Source organism: Gopherus flavomarginatus, chromosome 1, assembly GCF_025201925.1.
Source record: "Gopherus flavomarginatus isolate rGopFla2 chromosome 1, rGopFla2.mat.asm, whole genome shotgun sequence".
NCBI classification, from domain to species: domain Eukaryota; kingdom Metazoa; phylum Chordata; order Testudines; family Testudinidae; genus Gopherus; species Gopherus flavomarginatus.
In genome coordinates this window covers 347,031,460-347,055,866 of record NC_066617.1, presented here as the reverse complement: position 1 = coordinate 347,055,866, position 24,407 = coordinate 347,031,460, and the positions used below count along the sequence as shown (strand labels likewise).

The following is a 24,407-nucleotide window of genomic DNA, read 5'->3' as shown; positions in this document are numbered from 1 at the left end:
TCTTAACATGGGAAGCAGGTATTTCTCAGAACACCCATGAAAGTTAGGCAAAGAACAAAAGGCTGCTTTAATTGTATGGTCATTCGCTGACGCGCTCTCTCTTTCTTTCTCCTTCAGAGAGATGCAAACGAAACGCCGTGATTTACAAAAGGAATCTTAACATCACATCTCCATTTAATGTTGATGTTTAAAAGACTTTAAGATTTAAAAAAAAATTAAAGAGTTGGAGCGTTTTATTATTTGTATAACTTTAAACAACTGCTGATCAGCTCTTCCAGATTTCTTGATTGAATTTTATGGTTTCAAATTAGGTAAAAGATTCTAACCATAAATTCACAGAAACAATTTGGTTCCAAGAGTCTTGAACGAAGGACATAGAGATTCATTGTAATTACAATCTGAATGGCAAGGGAGTCAATGTCTGTGTGAGAAAGCTAAAACAAACTGGAGGTGGCAGGAATATGCTTGGATGAAAAATACTCTGGTCCCCAAACCAACCAGTTATGTACAGAATCGTATCAAAATGCAAAACAGGGAACTCCCCTTTTGCTCCAATGCTTCATCCAATCAGCTCCCTGTATAACTGATTTGAGGCAAGACCTGTTTCTATAGGTCCAACCCTGAATTGGTGAAATAAAACTGCACAGCATGGAAACGACATGCCTGAAACTGATGTAAAAGCAAAGCATGTCACAAAAGAAGGCCAGGTAATTGATGGAAACAGGAGCCATGTGCATATTAAAAAGAATTGGCAGGTGTTTGGAACATCCTCTTTAATAAAGTCGAGTGAACCTAAGGATAGGCAGCAGCTCAGGGCTTGGCTACACTAGAGAGTTGCAGCGCTGGTGGTGGGTTTACAGCGCTGCAACTTAGTAACTGTCCACACCTGCAAGGCACATCCAGCGCTGCAACTCACTGGCTGCTGCGCTTGCTGTACACCTGGTCTGCTTGGGGTGTAACGATTGCAGCGCTGGTGATGGAGCGCTTCTCATCAAGCGTGGCCACCAAAAGCGCTGTTATTGGCCTCCAGGGTATTAGGAGGTATCCCAGAATGCCTGCTCACAACAAACCGGAAGAATGGCTGAACTCCGAGCTCCCCGCAGCTACTTATCTAAAAAACAAACGCAGCTGCTCTTTGCTCCAGCGAGCGAGCGGAGGTAGGGGAATTGCTTTGGAATGTTCACAGCTGTTTGCTTGAGGAGAGAGGGGAGTCCGTGTTGAGCAGCTGCTTATGTGGTCTGAAGGCTATTTAGGAGTGCATAATTTGCATTTAGTGAATAAGAGAGGGGTGGGGGAAGGGGTCAAAACTTTTAAAATGATTGAAGGTAGGCACTGTGTATCTTCCAGTCCTTAGAACTTGCAAGGCAGGGAGCTGAGAACAGTGTCAGCTCCAAAAATCCACTCTCTCTGTCTCCCCCACGCTCCCTATTACACTCCTCCCCACCCCCCTGTTTTGAAAAGCACGTTGCAGCCACTTGAATGCTGGGATAGCTGCCCACAATGCACCACTCCCAACAGCGCTGCAAATGTGGCCACATTGCAGCGCTGGTAGCTGTCAGTGTGGCCACACTGCAGTGCTTTCCCTACAAAGCTGTACAAAGACAGCTGTAACTCCCAGCGCTGTACAACTGTAAGTGTAGCCATACCCTCAGAGGTTCAGGCTGGAGATTCTACCAGCAACAGACACATTCTCTGCACAACAGCTGCATAGAGTCATCCCATCTGCTACAATGGCACAGTGCCTCCTTGCTTACAACTTCTTTAGCACTACGGGAGCCAAGCAAACATATGTGTATAGATGAGAAGCCTGCGTAGTACTGCAAGTGTCATTGCTTGCTGGAGGCTCCTCTTCTGGGACCTCACGGAAGCTCTGCTTGAGTGTCCTGGTGCCTCTTGACACTTTATATCATCAAAAAGGGAGAGGTGAGCAGTGGAGGCAAGGAAGATGCTGAAGTCAAAGTGTCGAGGCTTGAGGAGAGGCAAGTTGGTAGAGTGGTGGTAAAAGCCTTATTAAAAGCTGAAGGATCAGCTCCTCAGCTGGTGTTTGTGGGCACTGCTCCTGTTCACACCAGCTGAAGACCAGGCTTGAGGTTTGCAGGGTGGCCTTCTGGCAGACAAGTGCTATACTGAATATGCACACCTTTAAAAATGTCAGGAAGACAAAATACACATGATGGTCTTAGTATTTGTGTTATTATTTATAATAATTAACACGTTTTATCTGTCATCTTCCTCTGCTCCCTTTTGAAACATTATCAGTTCAGCAGTGACTCATACCGCACTGAAGTATATAGACCAGTGTTTTCAAACTTGGGTACATAAAGTTAGGCATTTAAATCCATATTTAGGCACCGGAATACATGACTTGACTTGAAGAGGTGCTGAACATCCACAGCCTCCCCAACTGGCTTCAATAGCAGCAGGATCAAGCCCTAGACCATCTGAAATGTGCTCTTTTCCGTGGTTGAGGTCATTAGTGTTTTCTTTAACTTTGCCTGCCTTTTTAGGGAAGCAGATTTTCTTGTCATAGTGCCAGTGGGATAATAGTTAACTTTATCACATAGTATGTCCCATGAAATGCAATGTGTATCATACCTCCTTCCTGGGGGCCTAAATCTGAACCCCACATCAGAAACAGTAGCCAAAGGGAATTGCTTCAAGGTCAAACCTTGTCCTTGAGTTATGGAATCCTCACCCCTGACCTGCAGTCACTGCCATGCAACAAGAACACAGGCACTTCTGAAGGGATAGGCAGGAGTAAAGGGAATGGCCAGTCTTTTAGCCAGGGAATCTGCTTTGTGCACTGGCCCGCTGGCAATAATCTCCAGCATACTCAGTGCTTCACTTCTATAGTTCCCCATGGAGAATAGTTCTCCACCCGTGAATGTGCTGGAGTGAGTGGCATCCTCCTGAACATGTTTTCAGTGACTTGGGCTATCTGTGCAACCGGAAAGCTGTCTCCCCGCTGCTTTTGGTCCCAAACTATTAGCATAAGTAGGTTCTGGATTAGTGCCCTGAGATTAAATCAGTGATAAATGTGGCCTCTATTTACCTTGTTTTATGAATGTTTTTTCCTAACCTAAGAAATGGATCCCTATACTTAGATATTGTGCTGCTTAGTGTACTAGGCTAGCGTCTGACTGCATTTTAAAGGCCAAAATTCAGTGTAAAATGCAGCTTTGTAAGTATAAACTTATATGACAGAGACTTTTTTGTTTTGCTTATACACTGCCTAGCACAATGGAGCTTAATCCATTCTGAGCATCTGAGAGTTCAGATTTTCTAAATGCTGCTCTCAGTGCAAATAATATAAAAAATAATGAAAATGGCATACTTTTTTATTTCCAGTGGAAACAGGGTTCCTTTAGCAATCCAAACATTGTAGTATCATGCTTTATTATATGAGAACGTGAAAGAAAAATTGACTAACCTCTTTTCAGTTTTCAAGCTCAGAGACATACAAAAAGTGACAAGAAAATTATATTTTAATATGTTTCTTGGTAATTATTAGTAATTTAGATAAAGAAATTTGATTTATAAAAATGTTTTATTTCATTTTATACTGTCTGGTTAGGTCAGGAATCTACTGAAAACATATTAGTTCGGCTATTACATTGTCACATGACAACTCTCTACATAAAATCTTTTGTATGTGAATTAAATATTTTGGTTAAGTTAAATACACAGAGAGATTATAATGCTTTACTGAAGTGTTTTGGTCTATAGATGTCACTAGTAGAACACTGACATAATCTTGTTCACTCATGCAGTGATTCCTTTCCAAACTATTTGTAAGCAAATGGTTTTCCAGGTAACACGAAATCCTCCTAATAGGCTAGCATCATATAATGCATATGGAATTGCCAGGTTCGCATCTCGTTAGGCCACTCTGTGTGTTTGTCCAAATCTTTGAATGTTCAGAATGTCTGAATTTGGGGGAAAAAAACCCATCTCCTCTTGCAGATGCAGCACTGACACCGGAACACTGAAAATATGTGGTTTTGTGATACTTACAGTTGTCTAATAGGCCCAGCGACAGCATCCACAACACTAAATTTGTTCCAGGTTATTAATTTTAAGCAATGTTCACTAATGTTACTCATCATTACAAAAATGAGTGTGCAAGGAAACTGGAAGCTCTAGGAACTGTTGGGTTCTGTTTCTAACTGCAGCTGACCTTCGGTATGAGACTGAGCAGGAAACTTGGGGCCAATAGTATGATCTCGAATCCAGGCTGTTCCATCAATTTCAATGGAGTAAATCCTGATTTACACCAGACTGTGATTAAACAAGTTCTTAACCATGGATGTCATACTGCTTTCCCACCTCACTCGAGCGTTGGATGGGTCAGTTACGGTTTGCAAAGCACACAGAGTCTCTTAGATGGCAGATTATATAGAAATGTTAAGTATCGTTTTCATGTCTATTCTTAATTTAGTGTCATGCAATTTTCTCTTCTAGTGATGAGATTGGTAAACTCTGGTGTACCATCCTTGTAAATGTCTGAACTGGAAATATTTTGTAAGTGTCTAGACCAGGGGTGGGCAAACTTTTTGTCCCGAAGGCCACATCTGGGAATAGAAATTGTATGGCTGGCCATGAATGCTCACGAAATTGGGGTTGGGGTGCGGGAGGGGATGAGGCTCGGGTTGGGGGTGTGGGCTCTGAGGTGGGGATGAGTATGAGGAGTTTGGGGTATAGGAGGTGCTCTAGGCTGAGACCAAGGGGTTCAAAGGGCAGGAGGGGGATAAGGGCTGGGGCGAGGAGTTGGGTGCGGGAAGAGGTGCGGGCTCCGGCTGGGTGTGTGAGCTCTGGGGTAGGGCTGGGGATGAGGGGTTAAGTATGCAGGAGAGTGCTCCAGGCTGGGATCGAGGGTTCAAAGGGTGGGAGGAGGATCAGGGCTGGAGTAAGGGGTTGGAGTGTGGGAAGGGATGAGGGGTCTGGTTGCAGGTGTAGACTCTTGAGTGGGGCTGGGGATGAGGGGTTAAGGGTGCAGGAGGGTGCTCCAGGCTGGGATCAAGGATTCAGAGGGCGGGAGGGGGATCAGGGTTGGAGCACAGGGAGAGGCTCAAGGGTGCAGGCTCTGGGTGGTGCTTAGCTCAAGCAGCTCCCAGAAGCAGCGGCATGTTCCCTCTCCAGCACCTATGCACAGCCACAGCCAGGCAGCTCTGGGTGCTGCCCTGTCCACTAGCGCCACCCCTGCAGCTCCCATTGACTTTAGTTCCTGACCAATGGGAGCTGCGAGGGCGGCGCTTAGGGACGGGACAGCATGCAGAGCTTTAGTTCCCGACCAATGGGAGCTGGAGCAGGGCCATTCTGCTGCTTCCGGGAACCTTGACCCTGCTGTCCGGCTGGAGCACCAGAGCATTGCAGGCACCAGACCCTGCTCCCCAGTGCTCCTCAGTGGATTCAGCCTGCAGACCATAGTTTGCCCACCCCTGGTCTAGATGCATTTATTTATTCTGCACGGAAGCCGTGAGGATTTCTCAAAGGACAGTTGCTGATATCAGAAAATGAAGGAAATCTTACTGACTGTAACTGCTTCTTTGGTGGTGTCATCTGTTGGGATGGAACCCAGGACTCTAGATGTAAACACATTTGGCTATACTCCTGGAGCCAAAAGTTCGACTCCATTAGGGCACAGGCATTTGCAGATGTATATGCTTCTTACAAGGTCTGGCCACCAGCGAGGGACAGACTCTCACATTGCTATTAATGTGGGTCACAGTTGCGTGCCAGAATTTCTGTGTGAATCCCCACCCCAAGTGATTCTGTTTCAATTTACCCGGCAGCTACTAATGTAACCAGATTGTATTGTGTGTTAACAGTTGTATTTATAGGCGCCTGTTGTTGCTTTTGTTTTTATTTTCCAGGTTATCAGTGTAGTTGCCTCTCTCAATTCACAGGAAGAAACTGTGAATCTGAGATCACAGTGTGCTTTCCAAATCCATGCCGAAATGGAGGGTCGTGTGACCCGATAGGCAATGCCTTCATCTGCAATTGCAAAAATGGACTGACAGGAGTAACGTAAGTGAACTACTGGTAGGGAATTGTCATCATTTTAATACGAGGTCTTTTTTGCATAGGGCATCTTGTACCCCAAAGCCTGTAGTTACCTAACAAAGTATAGCCAAATCACGTGGCTTACCAAGAGGCCATATTAACATGATCCAAGAAATCCATTAGGCCAAAGTTTTCCAAAGTGGGTATTTAAACTTAGCTCCCAAAGTTGTTGTTTAGCTCAGGGATTCTAGTGGAATTTGGGCACCTAACTCCCATAGGCTCCTTTGAAAGTTCCCATCACCCTCTCCTTTCCCATATCAGTACAGTTTTGATATCTCCTTTTCCCCCTATTTGTTCTCTTTCATTTCCATTCCCTTTCTCTTTCCTAACCGTCTAAAATCATATAGAATTTAATAGCCAATGCTAACCTTTTGTTAGGTTATTTGAACTCTTCTGTGGAATTGTACAGCAGGGATATCAATTTGTATTGAATCTCATGGAATGGTCCAAAACACCTACGGAAAAGTTAGCATTTTTATTACAGTCTGTGAGCCTGATTCATCACTATATGGGTCCAGTTTTATACCGGTTTCACCCCACTGAAATCAATGGAGTTGCACCAGCATAAAACCTGGGAGTAATGCAATGGTGAATCAGTCCTTTTTCCTGACTAGTAGGATTAATCAGTTCTTTTCTCCAGTATGTTTTCTTGTCATTGACTTAAAAAGCAGCAGAACTTGTTTCCATCTTTAGAAGATTTTAAATATTGTAATGTGGCTGGATAATATGTTCATTTGCCAGACACTGGGAGAGTACAAAACACAGTTGCTGACTGTACAGCCTAAATAAATGAGGGTAAGTGGTGTTGATTGCTAAAGTTTCTCCTCCGAGATCTATAGCCATGTCTTGTTCTCTTAAGGTGCGAAGATGATGTCAACGAATGTGAAAGAGAGGAATGTGAAAATGGCGGTTCCTGTATCAACGTTTTTGGCTCGTTTCTGTGTAACTGCACTCCTGGATATGTGGGGCAGTATTGCGGCCTCAGGCCTGTGGTGGTACCCAACATACAAGCCGGACATTCCTACGTCGGCAAAGAAGAACTAATAGGAATAGCAGTCGTCCTTTTTGTTATCTTTGTGTTGATCATCCTGTTTATAGTTTTCCGCAAGAAAGTGTTCCGGAAAAATTACTCACGCAACAATATCACCCTGGTCCAGGACCCGGCTACTGCTGCTCTGCTCAACAAGAGCAACGGGATCCAGTTCAAGAACCCAAGGAACAGTGGGGACAGTCGCAATATCTACCAAGAGGTAGGGCCACCGCAAGTCCCTGTGAGGCCCATGGCTTACACCCCTTGCTTCCAGAGTGACTCACGGAACAATTTAGACAAGATAGTGGATGGACTTGGAGTTGAGCATCAGGAGATGACGACGTTTCATCCAGAGTCTCCTCGTATACTAACAGCAAGGCGGGGTGTGGTGGTGTGCAGCGTGGCTCCCAACCTGCCAGCCATGTCTCCCTGTCGATCTGACTGTGACTCCATCAGGAAGAGTACCTGGGACGGTGGTACTGAAAGTGAGTAGCATCATCTGAAGCTGGGTGTTACTTTCCCTTTCTGACACATGTTATAACAGCTCTTGTTAGAATACAGCAGTTTTATGAGCTCAAGGATAGGAGAATGAAGCAGGATGTGCTGTCTGGTTAACGCTAGGTAAATTTAACAGGGAACACTTAATGAGTCTTAGTGAAAGCAGCCCAGACTAATGTACTCACAGTTGTTACATTTCGCAGAGAAAGTGATTTCTTAGTCTGAAAGGATGTAATTAGGATGAGACTAGGTATACAAGTGCCCTGTTTAGATCATCAAAATATGACAACCCACCTACTTTTTATATTTGTTCAGAACATTCGAGGAAGACTGCTCTGAGGATTCCGGTCGCATGATGAAGTGCAAGTGTCTTTCTGTTGAAACGGAAAATTTTAGGCGAAGTTTCCTGACTGTGAGCTCTCCTAGCTTGGGCAATCAGTCTTGCAAGGGGTATTTAGAACTAGACAAGACAAAGCACTTAAAAATTAATGCAGGAAATGAATTAATAAGTGCTTTTTATCTCTAATATTTAAGCTGCTTGTTGGAAGAGTGTAAGCTGCTCTTTTAACCACATTTTCAACCTATTACTTTCTCATCTGCGCTTAATGTTAAAACCTTGTACAATCTCTTATCTTCATATTTAAACCATTTGTGTTCCCAGTGCTTCTCTTCCCTTTTTACTGATAGCAAACCACATCTTCAATTTCTGTACAGTGTGTCCACACATGGGACATGATACAGGTTATCACATCAGGAAATAGCAGTTTCCAAGTGCCATATATTAGGCTGTATGTCCCTCTGGCCTTATCACAAGGCAGTGCTTGATAAGACGCTTTGTATTAGGGCACGGGTCCTCAAAGTTTTTTTTTTTTCCTCATCTTTTTTTTTTTTCTTCTTAGTAAACTCATTCCTCTTTTATTCTGTTGCATCTTGAAACCCTTGTTTTGTAGATTAAACTAAAACTTCCAACTGAAGGAGCCCATACTACAACCTTTATCTTAATATGGGAAGTCCCATTGTTCTGGAAATTATTAATCGAGAACAAAGGGGCAAGTGCAGAACTAGCTTAACCTTTTAACTTCAATTGGATGATGTAAATGAGGTCAGATTTTTGACCAAATATATTTCTAGCATTGTGAAGTACAAGAATAACCTTTATTTACTTAGGATATAATTCTCAGGCTTTCTGGCAGTGTTTTAATTTTTGACTTGCCACTTATATTGAAGACAGCAGCATTTGCAGATATAGATATGTTTTTCTTACCTATAAACACGGTTTCATTGATCAAAAGAAGAATAAAGACCTAAATATGCTTATTACAGAATGTAATTGTGCCACTTTGATAGTTGTTTGATTGGAAATATATATATACCATAGACGGCAGTTAAATTAAGTACCTTTCTGAACTGTTCAGGAGTTAGGAGAAATTGTCAAGTGCTTGAAGAGGAAAGGCTCTGGAAGTGCAAAGTATAATCACTGTGACTATTCACCAGTGGCAGAGCAAGTAGAGCCTAATTCAGAGGCCCCTGAAGTCAATGGAAAGACTCTCATTAACTTCAGTGGGCATTGGAGCAGGCCCTGGATGAGATTCTGCCCCAGGACAGTGAACAGTAAAGATCAATGTAATTATGATCTATTGTATAAGATGTTTATAGCACCCTTTTGAATCATAATTTTAATTAGTTCTGATCCCACACAGCATTTCAAATGGGAAAATTTAAAACAGCTGCTGCTTCATTGCGTCGGCTGTCATCAGCCATTTCAAAACTTGTCATGTGTTTCAAAAACATAATTCAGATTGGCTGTCCTCTTGTCCAATAGATGAGGTCATTTCCCACAGTTGAAGTAAATAATTTTATTCCAACAAAAGCAAGAGGGAACTACTTGTTTGCAACATTTAACTCACTCTGCAGTTGTATAACTAGACATATGTGCATACCTACACAGTGCCATTTTGCTTTGTTTTTTGCTATTGATGAAGGTAAAGAGGTTGATGATGCTGAAGAGGTGACCTGTTTTGCCGGAAGTAATAAAGGCAGCAACTCTGAAATTCAGTCCCTCAGCTCCTTCCAGTCAGACTCAGGTGATGATAATGGTAAGAAATGATTCCAGCATTATTATATTGGGGACGAATGATCAGCACAGGTTGCCACCACTTTCAGTTGTTTCCACGTCTTGTAAACCCATCCAGCCATTATAGAGAGAGGGCTGGAATCTAGTAGAAAATCTCATGCAGTCTGAGCACAGAGCTCCTGGGTTCTAAACCTCTCTGTGATTTTTTTTTTGCCAATTAAAGGGTAAAAAGCCCTGAGCTGTTCTAGGAAGACCCAGCTTTACAACGGACCCAAAGATCCAAAATGCAAGGAATGTAATGGACCTGGATATAAAGCAGCAGCGTCTTTCAGCCTTGGAGCAATATCTTTTTCATGTCTCAAGAGTCCGTTCAAAGGGAAATCCTATAAAGTTTGCGAAGTCTCCTTTAGGAGTCTCAGCAAAAACCTCCACTACCTTTCAGTGGACAGTCATTTGTGACTATCATGCTAGGAATCACAGCTGGATGAATGATCAATACCGTTACATCCCAACTCAGAGAAAGTTAGTTGCCTGCTCTCATGTATTAAATTATTACCTTGGTGGTTGATATAAGGTTATACAAGGGGTGAATATAAGGGGCCTAAAATTAAGCAGCCGATCAAACCTCTATTCTTAAGGATGGCATATGATGAGCAGTGGTCTGAAAGAAGGCTGGATGCTCCTGCTGTGTAAGTGGATGCTTAATTCAGATGCATCAGGAAGATTATCACAAAGAAATTGTTCTTAACATCCTCAACAATCAGTTAATGAAGCATGTGGAGATCTAGTTCCTCAGTCATCATGTACAGCTCTTCCTTAAGTGCTCTTAAATATTAGAAAAAGCACTTAAAGTGAAGTGCATTCACAGATCCTTTTGGTTAAGCTGTGACCTTTTACTCACAAGCAGCATAGCGATTATTTTTGTTGCGCTCACAAGTGCTTTTCCTCCGGGGGGAAATTGTCTTGTCATCAGATCACACAGATTCTTCATTGAGTGATAGTCCCTATTGTATTCCACTGTGGGTTACACACACATGCACCATGCACCCTGAGCTAAAGAATTTGAAAGCAGTGCCTGCTGGTCTGTCCATATGCCCTGGGTCACCTTGTGCTTCCAACCCAGGGGTTGGGGGGGGGGGCAGACCAACCACCTCTCCAGTCTTTTCTCACTGCCACAGGGTCCAGGTGAAAAACTTGAGTGTCTGCAGCTTCAGCTTCCTTCTACAAAATAAGAATCATCTAGTCTGTAAATAGTTAACCAGTTCTAATAGGTTTTAAAAGTTTTAATCGTTTTTAAAACTATTAGCCCCCCACTTTTGCCCCATTTGAGTATCAGACTATGCCCAGGACTTCAGGCTTCAAACTCTGTGCTCCTGCTCCCCATCCTTCTCAGTCAGCGATGACCACCAGCGCGGCCTGTACTGCCTTGGGGAAACTCACATTGTGGCAAGGTGCAGTATCTGCTGATTGTTCCCCAGCCATACCTGAGAAGGGCAGGAACTTCCTCTCCGCAAATCCTCATGGAGACCCTGAGGCCGCAGTTGGACCCAGGCCCAGGAACACCCACACACACACCCCATACATCAGCCTGATTCAGCAAAGAGTGCACCTCCTGCTGTGAAGTCTGACTCTGGTATGAGAGAATCTACCTGCAGAGACCCTACGGTGGGGTCACGTCAGAATGCTAGGAAGCACTAAGTCTTCCTCTTAAGTCCACATGAAAGAAGTTGGACTCAGCTGTAAGCAAGCCCACTGGCTTGGCCTATGAGGATTTAGTACGTCCTAAGTCCCAGAGGCACAACAAGGAAGTTGAAAGCATTGAGCTTCATTGGTACGAGACCATTGTCCACTGGCATGGTCATCCCCAGCTCCTCCCAAGCCCCGGGATCTGTCTGCACCGACCAAATCTGATCACTGCCAACTTCAGGTACCACCCTTCTTACCAGCTCTGATGGCCCAGGCAAAACCTCTCACACTGGGGAGATCTGAATCTGTTGCCACTCCACAGGACATTTTGGCTCTCAAATGTTCTCTTCTTGGGCAAAGCAGAGGCATTCTCCCAGAGACTACAAATATTCCTCTCATCTTGGACTGTATCCTCTCTTTGTCCATCAGCTCCTTGCAAGTACACTTGGCAGTGATCAGTGCATACAATCCACCTTCTTAGGGCTACTTGATCTTTGCACAGCTGCTGACCAATAGATTCTGGAAAAGCCTAATCATAGAATCGGAAGGGACCTCAGGAGTTCATCTAGTCCAACCCCCTGCTCAAAGCAGGATCAATCCCCTTCAGATTTTTTCTTCAGATCCCTAAATGGCCCCCCTTAAGGATTGAACTCACAACCCTGGTTTTAGCAGGCTAATGCTCAAACCACTGAGCTATCCCTCCCCCTGTGAACCTTCCAACCTACTCAAAAGCCTGCCCCCAGTGGGACCTGAACTGTGTTCTCTCAGTACATACAAGGCTCCACCTCTGAGCCTTTAGCTACTTGCTCCATGTCTCTCCTTTCCAGGAAGGTCGCTTTCCTTGTAGACATCGTCTCAGCGAGAAGGGCTGATGAACTTGGAGTGATGATGGCTGATCCTCCATACACTAAATTCCATAAGGATAAGGTTCTTTATACCTACACCCGAAATTCACCTCTAAAGTAGTTTTGGTAGTTCACCTTAACCAATCCTTTCTCTTACCTATGTTCTTCCCAAAGCGGCACACTTCCACAGAGGAACAAAGACTCCACTCCCTCAACGTTCAGCGTGCCTTGGCTTTTTACAAAACCAACCAGGATGTCCCCATGACTGTTCATCACCACAGCAGAAAAAGTCAATGGACACACCATCTCCACCCAGATCATCTCCAAATGGATCTCTGGCTGCATTCTACTTTATCAGCTTTTGAATCCCCAGCCCCTGTGGGTAAGAGCTCATTCTACCAAGTAACAACTCTGGTATCTCCTCAGGAGATATTCTTCCGGGACATCTGTAAAGCAGCCCCATGGGACTCCATTCACACATTTGCGAGACATTATGCCCAGGTATAGGACTCTTCTGCTGGTGCCTTCTTTGGGACAGGATTACTCCTCTCAGCCCTACAATCTACATCCTCACACCCCCCTACTTAGGTACTGCTTGTCAGTTGTCCACAGTGGAATACCATAGGGACCATCACTTGAAGAAGAAGAGGAGGTTACTGTAACTGGAGGGTCTTCGGGATGTGTGGTCCCTATCTGTATTCCACTACCCACCCTCCTTCCCCTCTGCTTCATATCTTATTTGATTTGTGGTAGAGAAGCAACGGAAGAGGTGGCCAGTCCAGCCTGTCCTTTGTGAGGTGAGGCATGAGGTATGCATGGACCAACAGACACTGTTTTCAAATGTTCTGGCTCTGGGCTCGTGGTGCACATGCATAATCCACAGAGGAATACAGATAGGGACCACACATCTCAAAGGACCTCCAGTTACAGATGAGTAACTCCTCTTATTCACTTGACTCAGACTTTTCATCCATGCCTTGAAAATAGAAATTTCAGACATTTTCACCTTTTCTGTGGTACTCGTGCCCATAGAGTCTCAGCACCTCCCATACAGGAATGAATCTATCCACTCTGCTCCCTTGTAAAATGGTATTCTCCCCACTTTTCAGAGGAGGAAACTGAGGCACAGGGAGATTAAGCATCGCACAGAAAGTCTGGCATAGCCTGGAACAAATCTGTGAACCTATGATTTCCTGAGTCTCAGTGCAGTCCTTTAACAACAATCACCCTTCCCCCTTCCATTGTAAGATGTTCAGAGTTTTCAAACCCAAAATGATAAGCACAGTAATAAGCTTAGAATATGTGTTCTTGGTGATTAAAAAGTGAACAGTCCCAATCATACCTTGTACCAGTGTTCGGTTGAAATTCTCCTCTTGGATCCATACCCCGTCTGGAATGAGTGCAGAATGTATAATTGATGCCTCCCCCATGGAATGAAGGGGAGAATTTTACTCTTTCTTTCACAGACAGGATAGTAATTTGGCTATCTTTTTAATTCATAGGCTACAAAAAATGCTGATTATAGCTGGATGGTAGCTATCTAACAAGTGACTGTTTTCCTTTTCCTTTATATCTGAATAAACTGAACACATTCAGATTTTCTTGTCCAATTGATTATTTTTTCCTCCCCTTTCAAAATAAGTAAAAGAAAAAAATGCACATTTTTATTTAAAACAAAAAGAGCAGACACTCAGTTTCTTTACAGTTAAGGCCAAGCTTCCATGCAGTTCAAGACCAAATTTTCAAAACTGGCTATGTAATTCTGCATTATTTGTTGCACTTCTGTTGCATTTGCAAAACCTGCATTTGCACATGCATGCAGTTACCTTTTACACCAACCAAATTCTAACTAGTGTGAGTGCAGGCTTTTCAGGTACCTGATCCTGTAAGCCAATGGCAAAACTAGAGTTGCCAGCCCTCCAGGATTTTCCTGGAGTCTCCAGGAATTAAAGATTAATCTTTAATTAAAGATTATGTAATCTGATGAAACCTCCAGGAATACTGCCAACCAGAGTTGGCAACCATAGGCAAAACTCCTCCTGGGAGCTGGATTGGACCCTTCGTGTCCACACACATTTTGTAGAAGCAGTATTTAAAATATGTCTCTTAAAGATAAGAATTCTAGTCCAGTATCTACTGTAATCAAGGCTCAGAGAGCTTCAGAGAGAATAGGAAGGCCTTTTAAGTCATCGGCTTCATCCCACAGAAAGTCAGTGCAGAATAGCGTGTTCTGTTTTTTGTGATTTTTCACTGTAGGGCCCCCAAAGAGGAGCACAGACAGAGTTCAGACATACATGGAGAAACACACAGGGAGTAAGGAGACACTCTCCTTCTAAAGCAGTTAAGTGTTTCTCCAGGAGCAGGACTGGAAACAAGGCTGGAGCAAGAGCAGGGCCTGTGGGACCCATCACCACTATCCGGCAGGGGATTGTTCCAAGCTGTTCTGTGACTCTGGGCAGACTAAGCTTCTGTTTCTCCTGTGCGGCTTATATAGGTGCCCTGAGAGTCACCGGAGCAGCTCCTGGCTTGTGCATTGACTGTAGCTTAGCAGAGGAATGACTCATCACTGCAAATGGTTTAATCAGGCTCTAGTTCAGGGATGACTCACCATCTCACATTCCCACACTGTAGTTCCATTCTAAAGTTAGTGAGTGAATCAGTCTTGCAAAGGTCATAGTGTTGCCCCCGAAACTGCATAGCTGCTCACCAGGCTCAAGGAGACATGAAGGAGGAGTCATTATTTTACTTCTTCCCATCAAGGTTGCGCATGACCTGGACTGCAACAGACTGTCCTCTTTTGGGACCGGGCAATGTGTTGCATCATGTTGCAAAAATTATTAGCAAAACTATGTAGAGTTTTCATCTTCCACTGACTCGGGAAACTTGTTCCATATATGGAAGCAATAGAGCTCATCTTGCTGGAGCAGGGAATAGTTCGTCTAAAAGCTCCATTACAAGCAAAAGGTATTGCTGCTTCCTCCTAAGAGAAACATCATACTGTTCGTTCACTTTGTATCAATACATGGGTAGGCAGCATACATCCCCCCGAGGGTTGCTGGTCTGGGGCTTTTTCTGTGGGTTTCCATAGCTTCAGTGGATTCATCTCATAACTCTAACATTTCTTTTGAATGCTTTTTATTGTGAACATTTATTATGACTGGAGTTTTTTTAAGGTGACATTTGAATGTGTTTAAATTGCTTGTCTCAGTTTGTTCTGCTCAGAGTAATTAGGATTAAGTTTTATGTCCAAAAAAGGAAAACGCTGTCTTAAAATTCCTTGTAAACGTTAATAGGAAAAGAATGCCTGCTCTCAGCTCACAGGTTTTGAGAGTGCACTTTGAAAGCAAGTTACTGTTTCCTGTAAGAAGGAGTTTTGAATGGATGGGCTAAAACAAACTTAAAAGGACTGTCAGGTTACAATTGTACTGGGGGTCTAGGGTGGGTGAGTTGGTTCAGGGATCAGAGGGACCATACAAAGAGACCACTAGTTTTCTCCACCAAAGCTGATCCTGTTCATGGGTACTACCCCTGTCATAATGAATCAGCCAGAGGGATTCCCTCCAGAACAGCATGAGGAGACTGAGTGCACAGCCTCTGCAAGTAGTCCCAGTCCCTGCTGTCTCTTGCAACTGGTCTCAGAACCCAAACTCAGATCCTAAGGGGAAAGGTAGCTCCTTAACATAAGATCGGCCATACTGGGTCAGATCAAAGGTCCATCTAACCCAGTATCCCATCTTCTGACAGTGGCCATTGCCAGGTGCCCCAGAGGGAATGAACAGAACAGGTAATCATCAAGTGATCCATCCCCTCTTGCTCATTTCTAGCTTTTGGCAAACAGAGGCTAGGGACACCATCCCTGCCCATCCTGGCTAATAGCCACTGATAGACCTGTCCTCCATGAACTTATCTAGTCCTTTTTTTAACCCTGTTATAGTCTTGGCCTTCACAACATTGTCTAGCAAGGAGTTCCACAGGTTGACTATGAGTTGTGTGAAAAAACTACTTCTGTTTGTTTTAAATCTGCGGCCAATTAATTTCATTTGGTGACCCCTAATTCTTGTGTTATGAGAAGGAGTAAATAACACTACTTTATTACTTTCTCCAATCAGTCATGATTTTATAGACCTCTACCATATCCCCGCTTAGTTGTCTCTTTTCCAAGCTGAAAAGTCTCAGTCTTATTAATGTCTCCTCATACAGAAGTCGTTCCATAGCCCTAGTAATTTTTGTTGCCCTTTTCTGAGCCTTTTCCAATTCCAATATATCTTTTTTGAGATGGGGCAACCACATCTGCATGCAGTATCCAAGTTGTTGGCATATCATGGATTTATATTGAGGCAATATTATATTTTCTGTCTTATTATCTATTCCTTTCTCTATGATTCCCAACATTCTGTTCGCATTTTGTGCTGCTGTTTCCATGCGAGGCCGACCCTGGTTTGTAATATTTTGTTTTCAACTCTTGTCTCTCAGATGCTTCACACTCGCATCACATTCTCTTCAGGCTTTGCCTTTTTTTTTCATTAGCCATGCATTTGTATTAGCAGAGGGATGGATACGATTTTTTTTATTTCTCCAAATTGTGTGTGCCAAATCTTGCACTAGTTGGCACTGCTAGGCTAAGCAGTGAGTCTGTAATTTAGGCTGGTGGAATCCTGCTAGCCAGGTGGTGGAGAGCACTTCACTGCATCTCTGGAAAGGCACCCCACGTAGTGCTCCCTTCACCCTCTTTCCCCAGTCATGCAGCAGCTAACCATATAATGGAGGGTTTTTTATCCCTCTCTATTACTCATGGTGCATTAACAGATATGGGACTCCCTTGTTTATATGATTATAATCATATAATCACTGATGGTATCTATAAGGTCAACACAGCTCAAGGATATGGTTTATTTGGTTAACCAGGCCTCTCTCTGCTAAATGGCTGCCAATGAGGGATGGGCTTAAATACTATGAGAAGAGAGGCTATTTCTGGCTCAATAAGGGGCCTTCTTCCCAGGACCATTAAGTTGGCTCATGGTAATTAGAGATGGGAAAGACTGTTCGTTCATGAAGATTCAGCACCAATTTAATGGAAGTCTTTCCACTGATTCCAGTGGGCCTGGGGCCATGCCTCAAGTGCAGGGGCTAGCCTCCCAGCAGAAGCAGAATGGGATATTAATCAGAATAATGCTGCACATTCAGAAACCACCTATGAAAGCTTGTTCGCAGAAAATGTCAAGTCCTGGTTTGCCAAGCTGTGAGATCAGAAGGTTCAGATAAGCATCTGAACTTGAAGTAGCTCATCCAAAACCCAGGACCTTTTGGAGTCCACTCATTGCTACCGTCAAGGTGTCTATGCCATACAATGCTGTATTTAACTGTGTCTTGTATTTAACTGTGATTGGTTACTGGTAAAACACATGTTTTGAACCCGCAGGACATTCAACATAGCATTTTATTTAACGTGGGTCGAAATTTGGATTGAAAATGTGACTGTGTCCTAATTATAGCAGCACTGCTTAATGTCCTGGAGGTACTATGCTGCAGGGTATGCACTGTAAATAAGTAAAATATCTCTATTAGGAAATAGATTAAGTTGAAGGCTTAACACCATTTCAGATCTGCATGATTGCCTCAAAGATAATGATTGCTTTGAACACACCACACTGTCTCTGGAGGACTTTGAGCAAGAATTAATTTGAGATTAGTATCTGGTAAAACCAGATACTACTTTGGTTAATTGAATCAGCTGGACAGTCCTGTTTGAATCTATGATTTGATATTCATCATTGCATGTGCCTTGTTGGAAGTAATGCTTTGGAATTTATCACCATGTGCTTTTCCATTTGAAAAATATACAGGATTATCTGAAATGAAATGTGTTGGAAACCACTGCATAATTCATGAATTGTTTGGCAGCCTTTTCCATGCCAGTTCTGTTTGAGAAAGTTTAATGTGGGAACATATTGTGTGTGTTTTTAAATACTAACCTAAAGCTATCCTTCCCCTCCCTTTATTTTCTGCTCTCCCTTTTCCACAAGCTTCCATAGTGACTGTCATACAGCTTGTCAACAATGTAGTTGACACTATAGAAAATGAAGGTATTTAATTTTTTTTCATAATTATTCTGCAAACATTGCCTCCTGTATTCTTTGTTGAAACACTGCAGCAGAATCTCACTAATCTACACTGACTGGCAAACCCACTACAGCTGACAGCTTTACCAATTAGCAAGGTCACAAACAAACACAACAGAATAAGAGCTAGGATGATGCATCACAAAATCCACTTCGGTAATTTTGGGTGACATCCAGGATACAGAAGGGCACACGGGGCTTGATCCTGTGCCATTCAAGTCAATGGGAGTTACTCTGACTTGAATGGGAGGAAGATTAAGCTCATGACATAGCCAAACTGCTGTGTCTGTCCTACAGAAAGATGCTGGGGGACCATGCATGGGGACTGTTTAACACCGGATCACAGTGGAGCTAAGTTCTGCAGCTCTTCACGTCACAGGACTGCATGGAGAGGAGATGGGGGTTGACAGTAGGTGTGGGCATAGCCAAATGGGCCACAGTGCCAACACACGGGTTGTGCAGAAAGCTATGGATGCTACTACAAAAACATGTCCTGGTTCTCAGTTAGAGTGAGGGTCTCATAGCCCCCCATTGGAGGCAGTGTTGCTTAGTGAATAAAGCACTGGACTGGGACTCAGGGCAACTGGTTCTGTTCCCAGCTGGAACCCTTAGCTTGCTGGGCAAGTCACTTCACCTTGCTGTGCCTCAGTTTCCCCACTTGTAAAATGGGAATAATTATACTCTACTCCTTTGTAAAGCACTTTGAGATCTACTGGTGAGAAGTGCTATATAAGAGCTAGGTTTTATTATTTATTTACTAAGCCCATCAAGTCTGGCTTGTTCAGGATTTCACCCTTATTTAGGAAGTATAGTTTAGTCCAGCCTTACAGACTGCTGCTAGCCCAGGCTGAGTAATGTTTAAGGATGGGCAAATAATATCTTTATTATAATGGCAATAAATGCTGAGGTAGATGATTTTGTGCCCAGGCTAGTGTATTTTCATGGCAGTTTTCAAAGATTCATTTAGCCGGAATAGCTTATGAACATACTTGCTTATTTCCTGAGATCTAAGAATATACCCTAGGCAGTTGTCTAACATATACAATGTAATAAAACCAATACAATGAGGTAATCAATGTTAACTAATAAAAATAGACTCGACCCCAAATTAAGAAAATAAGAAACAACGCCAATACCTCAGTTTCTCTGTGAAAAACAAATTGACTGCACACCATGCCATAATGGTCAGTTGACTCAAGACAATATGGAAATAAATTTCAGAAGCCTCCACTGAAAATGTTGTGCCCACCTCCAAACTCCTGATGTGAGACCTAGATGTTCTATACTAGAGTTGGGTAAAAGCAGTGGATTCTTCGGGTATGTCTATGCTGTGAAGTTGTTGACAAAAAAAGCCCCTGCTGCGAAAGACAAAAAGTGTTGCCGATGCAAGCAGCAGTGTGACTGTGGCTTTGCGACAAAGCTAACGCCGCTCGCAGTGTAGGCAAGCCCTTAATCACGAGACCACGCACCAACATCTGCTGTTAAATCTTTGCTGGGAAGTCAGGGGCAGAGGGCACTATTTCATGTGGGAATTGTGAGTGGTGCAGGTCAGCAAATTAGTGAGGTTCTACTGGGTAGTGAAAAGATGCAGCTGTTAAGGTATCTGGTGCGCCGTGGGTACAGTATAATTGCACTGACTGAAGATAGCTAGGAGGAGAGCATAATACTGGTTACAAACAAAGAGTGTTGTCAGTGTAATCCAGAGGTCCCCAAATTGTGTGGCGCACCCCCCCCAAAGGGGGTGCATGGAGGAACATTTGGGCGGGGCACAGTTGGGGCCCAGGCCAGCCCCCACATGAGGTGGGGAGGGAGTGCCACCCAGTTCTGCTCCGGGCCCCCCAGCACTGGCCCAGGGAACTGGGATGGTTTCCCTCCCTACACACACACACACACACACACACACACTTTTATCGCAGCCCTGGCTGGGATACATAGGTTAATACATCCGAAGGCCATAAAATACCTTTATGATGATTTAATCTGACCTCCTGCAATAACACAGTCCATAGATTTTTGCTTAGTGATTCCTGCATTGAGCGCAGTAACTAGTGATTGAATTATTAGAACTTCTTTTTAAGAAAATGTAACAGGTTACACTGCTTTATCCCTCTTCTCTTCACTTCACCGTATTGGAATCCCCCGTCCCCTATCAGCTAGCATGGCAGAACAGTTTGGGCCTCAAGGGTGTAGGATCGGGGAGCATGCAATCTTGGGTAGTATAGCTGATGACTCCATGGAATGGCTTTCTGTTCTATTCAGGTTTTTATATCATGCCCATCATCATGGTATCTGAACTTGGGTGAGCTCAGATTTGTTTGAACTGAGAATAGTAGATTCTTATTTTTCCATTTCAAAGTGAGCAAGAGAGAGAGAAATGTATTATACAGTTATAAACCTTACAGACTGTGGATGGCTTTAATTAATTTAATTTAAATTCCAGCTTTAATTTAATTCCATATTTGTTAAGGGAGGATAGATAATTAAGATGACGAAAGGAAAGGAATATGACTTACTGCTGCAAGTGACAGAATGTTTCCATATATGCCTATGTTTGATTGGGCAAGCTTACCTGGTACGTTAAACTAAGGCGCAATTGAAAATGCTATTAAAACAACGTACAGCCAGCTGTATTTTAGACATATGCATGCTAAGAGTTGTATTTTCACCTGTAACTCTATGCTGGTAGCAAGCTTTGAATTACCAGCTTTTACTTTTCACTTTGTATCTAACAGTGTCTGTTATGGATCAAGGACAGAACTACAACAGAGGTGACTTTTCTGAGATGCTTTCTGCCTATTGGACTGTGTCGGCGGGGTGGGGATGGAAGGCATTGGCTTCTGTTTTCTCAGTATTGATGGGCTTCATCTGTCTTCCCTCTTCCGAATTATATTATGTCCAAATTCTGCATGCTTGGGAATTTTGCCATTCAGTGTTTACTTCAGGGGCCAGCCATACTTTTTGACCTCTCAGCTGTTCACTTTGTGTGTCCTGTGTATTTTCTCTCCTAAAACAAAGTTGTTTGGGGGTGACAGATATGCCATTTTGAGCATGCTGGATTTTTTTTTAATCCTTTGTGAAAAATATTAATTCACAGATTTCCAGCATTTTGGTTTCTTAGACTCATAATTTCTAATATACTGTACTTACTTGCATCCTTCAATGTGAAATGCTTTCAGATGGTCTTGTGTTTTTTCTTTTAATCTTTGTGTTGGCACCGTGATGTAAAGTTGTTTTTACCCCCTCTGGGGAGAGCATGGCTGACCGGTTTTAGCAGGCTATGGAGCATGCTGATTATATTTGCGTCTGTGGCTGAAATTTGCTGTGAATATTTGCTCTGTAGCAGGTGCATGCAATAGGTTTTGTCCTTATTAGTTACTCTCCATCCTAAAGAGTTTATTCCCCTTTACAGCTTATCACTGGGACACCTCTGACTGGATGCCAAGCGCTCGTTTGTCTGACATTGAGGAAGTGCCCAATTATGAAACAGCAGATGGAGGCTCGGTGCATCATGGAAGTAACAGGGAGCTGGAAACTGATTACTACCTTGGTGGCTATGACATCGACAGTGACTATCCTCCTCCTCACGAAGAGGAGTTTTTAAGTCAGGACCAGTTACCGCCTCCGCTCCCAGAGGACTATCCAGACCAATATGAAACCCTTCCACCATCACAGCCAGTCTCAATGGCTAGCACACTCAGCCCAGATTGCAGACGGCGGCCACAGTTCCACCCTAGCCAATACCTCCCTCCTCATCATTTCCCCAACGAGATGGATGCTGCTGGGTCTCAGACTGTGAATGAATTTAGTACTTTTGCTGTTGTCCCAGGCCAGAGCGTGGAAAATGTTAGTGCAGGTAAGATGCCCTTATCCTTACACAACTCTCTGGATGCCTCCTCATCTGACATTTCAGCCAGCTGTGGCTTTGACGATTCCGAAGTAGCCATGAGTGACTTTGAAAGTGTGGAGGAGCTCATCCTAGATAACGTTCACATTCCATTTGTGGAGACCCAGCATCAGACACAAGTGTAAAGGAGACTTTTTTTCTGGTGGTCATTTGGTCCAATTAACAGTATAAATACGGAGAAGACATTTTGGTAAAGATGTATCTATGTATATTGGGCAAGGCAGAAATCCAGTATAACCTATTAACTTGTTCAGAAATGATACTGTATGTGCAGACACAAAGAGACCAGTTATGTTAAGCTGTGTGCCACAAAATTGTTACAGACAATCTGGAGAATATGTACCATCTATTTATTACCAAGAGTACACTCACAGAGTTTATGAGGGGGGAAACAATTTCACCTTTTAAGTTCCCTTTCTTCACCTGCTATTTATTTGGTATTGTATTATTAAAAGTGTTACAATCTCTCCCTGCAGTATTAACAAAGGGGAGGATGATTCCAAGAGGCGTCGTTGCATGAAATTTTAGGTCAGCTAAAGAGTGAAAGAATTTGGTCATATGTAAAACAATTCCATTGGTTTTGTTAAAAAAGCATTTAAAAGACAACTTATCAACATGGATATCTGTCCATAAATAACTATTTATTTATAGTTTTGTTTATATATCACATCGAATCCTAGCTTGTGTGCATAGAGTAAGACACATATACACATTATATATTATACACCAAACTAGACTAGGTTGGTTGCCATTGTTCAAACTTACTTTCAGATGTGTATGTATACGTTGAATTATGAGACTTTCCAAATATTGTGACATTTAACCCTTGCGAGTTTGACACACTAATGGCCAAATTCTGCCCTTAGATACACATGTGTAACTCCCAATGACTTGTGTACCGAATGTGACCACGTATCTGAGAACAGAACTGAACCTGAACTACCACGTTTTGCTGCTTTTATTTTGGGCTTCCTTGCAGCTTTTTAACAGCAGTCATAATGCTGTCATAGTCCAGTTAAATTAGTTTGCATACACATTCTGCTATAATCTTAAATTTCTAGATCAGCTACAGTTGAAAAATGTCCTGCCCTCGAGTTTGTGGAACAGATCCTCGACTGGTGTAGTCAATGGAGGTATGTTAATTTACATCAACATCAGCTGAGTATCTGGCCCTGTATTCCCTCAGAACTCCCAAATAGTATTCACAGAGTTAAAAGCGCTTTTGTATAATACTGTAAAATGCAAAAACACCACCTCAGGTTAATTTTGGCATTTCACATTAATCATCCAGAGCAGGTTAAATGCAATATGGAAACCTGTTTTTTCCACTCACTGCAGTAAAAATCTATATGTGCCCTTTACTCAATGCTGTGAAAATATTTTTACTACAGTTACGAGTAGTTCTACAGCATTTGTACATCTCTGTGGCTATACACTGTACATTGAATAGGAGGAAGTCTCCACTTTGCATTAATGTTTTATTATCCACATCCTTCCCTAGAGGAACTCAGTCATTCTGAAAGTGTATTGGATAGGTAGAAGTTATGGATGAATGGATGCTCTAACAGGTTTTTCATGCTGCTGTCTTATCCTGTTTCTTGGTCAAATAAGTTAACTGGATCGTTTTTAGGAAGAGAGATTCCCGACTGAACTGAATTTTACCCATTCAGTTGTCTTAAGTCTGTCTTTTTTCTTATCATACAGCTGGTGATTATTCACAAGTTGCCCCAAAAGAAAACAGATTATTGAGAATGTTACTTAAATGATTGTGTAGCTTGTGACACTTTTAATAAAACATGGTCTCTAAACTTTGCAGTGTAACCTGATATTTCAGTGCTTCCCTCCAGTATATCATATATCAGTAGAAGATTGGTTTTACTTTGGATCATGCAACAATTCTTCATTAGAAAACAATCCAGTTACAGTATGTAGAGGTACATAATTAATCAAGTGGACTTTAGGCAAGAGAATGTACTGCACATACAAGTATTATGAAGTACTTGCCTGCATATAGTTCGTGTTCATTGAATTTGTGAATGTCACTTGGTCTCCTCAAAGCAGACGTGCTTGTGTAAAAGTGATATGTTCTAAATGTGTTCATGGTACATTCTGATCCCCTTTCCCTTCCACTCTCCCACCATTTTAAAGAAAAAATACAGATTTCAGACAAATCATGATTGCAAGGAAA

At 42.8% G+C, this 24,407-nt stretch overlaps 1 protein-coding gene across 8 annotated transcripts in view; it reads left to right on the top strand.

Moving 5' to 3' along the window:
* FAT3 (FAT atypical cadherin 3) overlaps nucleotides 1–23,598 on the top strand; it is a 607,093-nt gene extending 583,495 nt beyond the window's left edge. For 6 of the 8 annotated variants that reach the window (XM_050940199.1, XM_050940224.1, XM_050940162.1 and 3 more), the window contains 6 exons: nucleotides 5,874–6,027; nucleotides 6,923–7,578; nucleotides 9,574–9,687; nucleotides 18,220–18,279; nucleotides 21,048–21,083; nucleotides 21,725–23,598. In XM_050940199.1, coding sequence (XP_050796156.1) covers nucleotides 5,874–6,027; nucleotides 6,923–7,578; nucleotides 9,574–9,687; nucleotides 18,220–18,279; nucleotides 21,048–21,083; nucleotides 21,725–22,344 — 1,640 coding nt within the window. In that variant the 3' untranslated portion in view covers nucleotides 22,345–23,598. The remainder of the gene's footprint in view (nucleotides 1–5,873; nucleotides 6,028–6,922; nucleotides 7,579–9,573; nucleotides 9,688–18,219; nucleotides 18,280–21,047; nucleotides 21,084–21,724) is intronic. The other 2 variants (XM_050940215.1, XM_050940207.1) reach the window with 1 other exon arrangement.
* The last annotated feature ends 809 nt before the right edge of the window (nucleotides 23,599–24,407 follow it).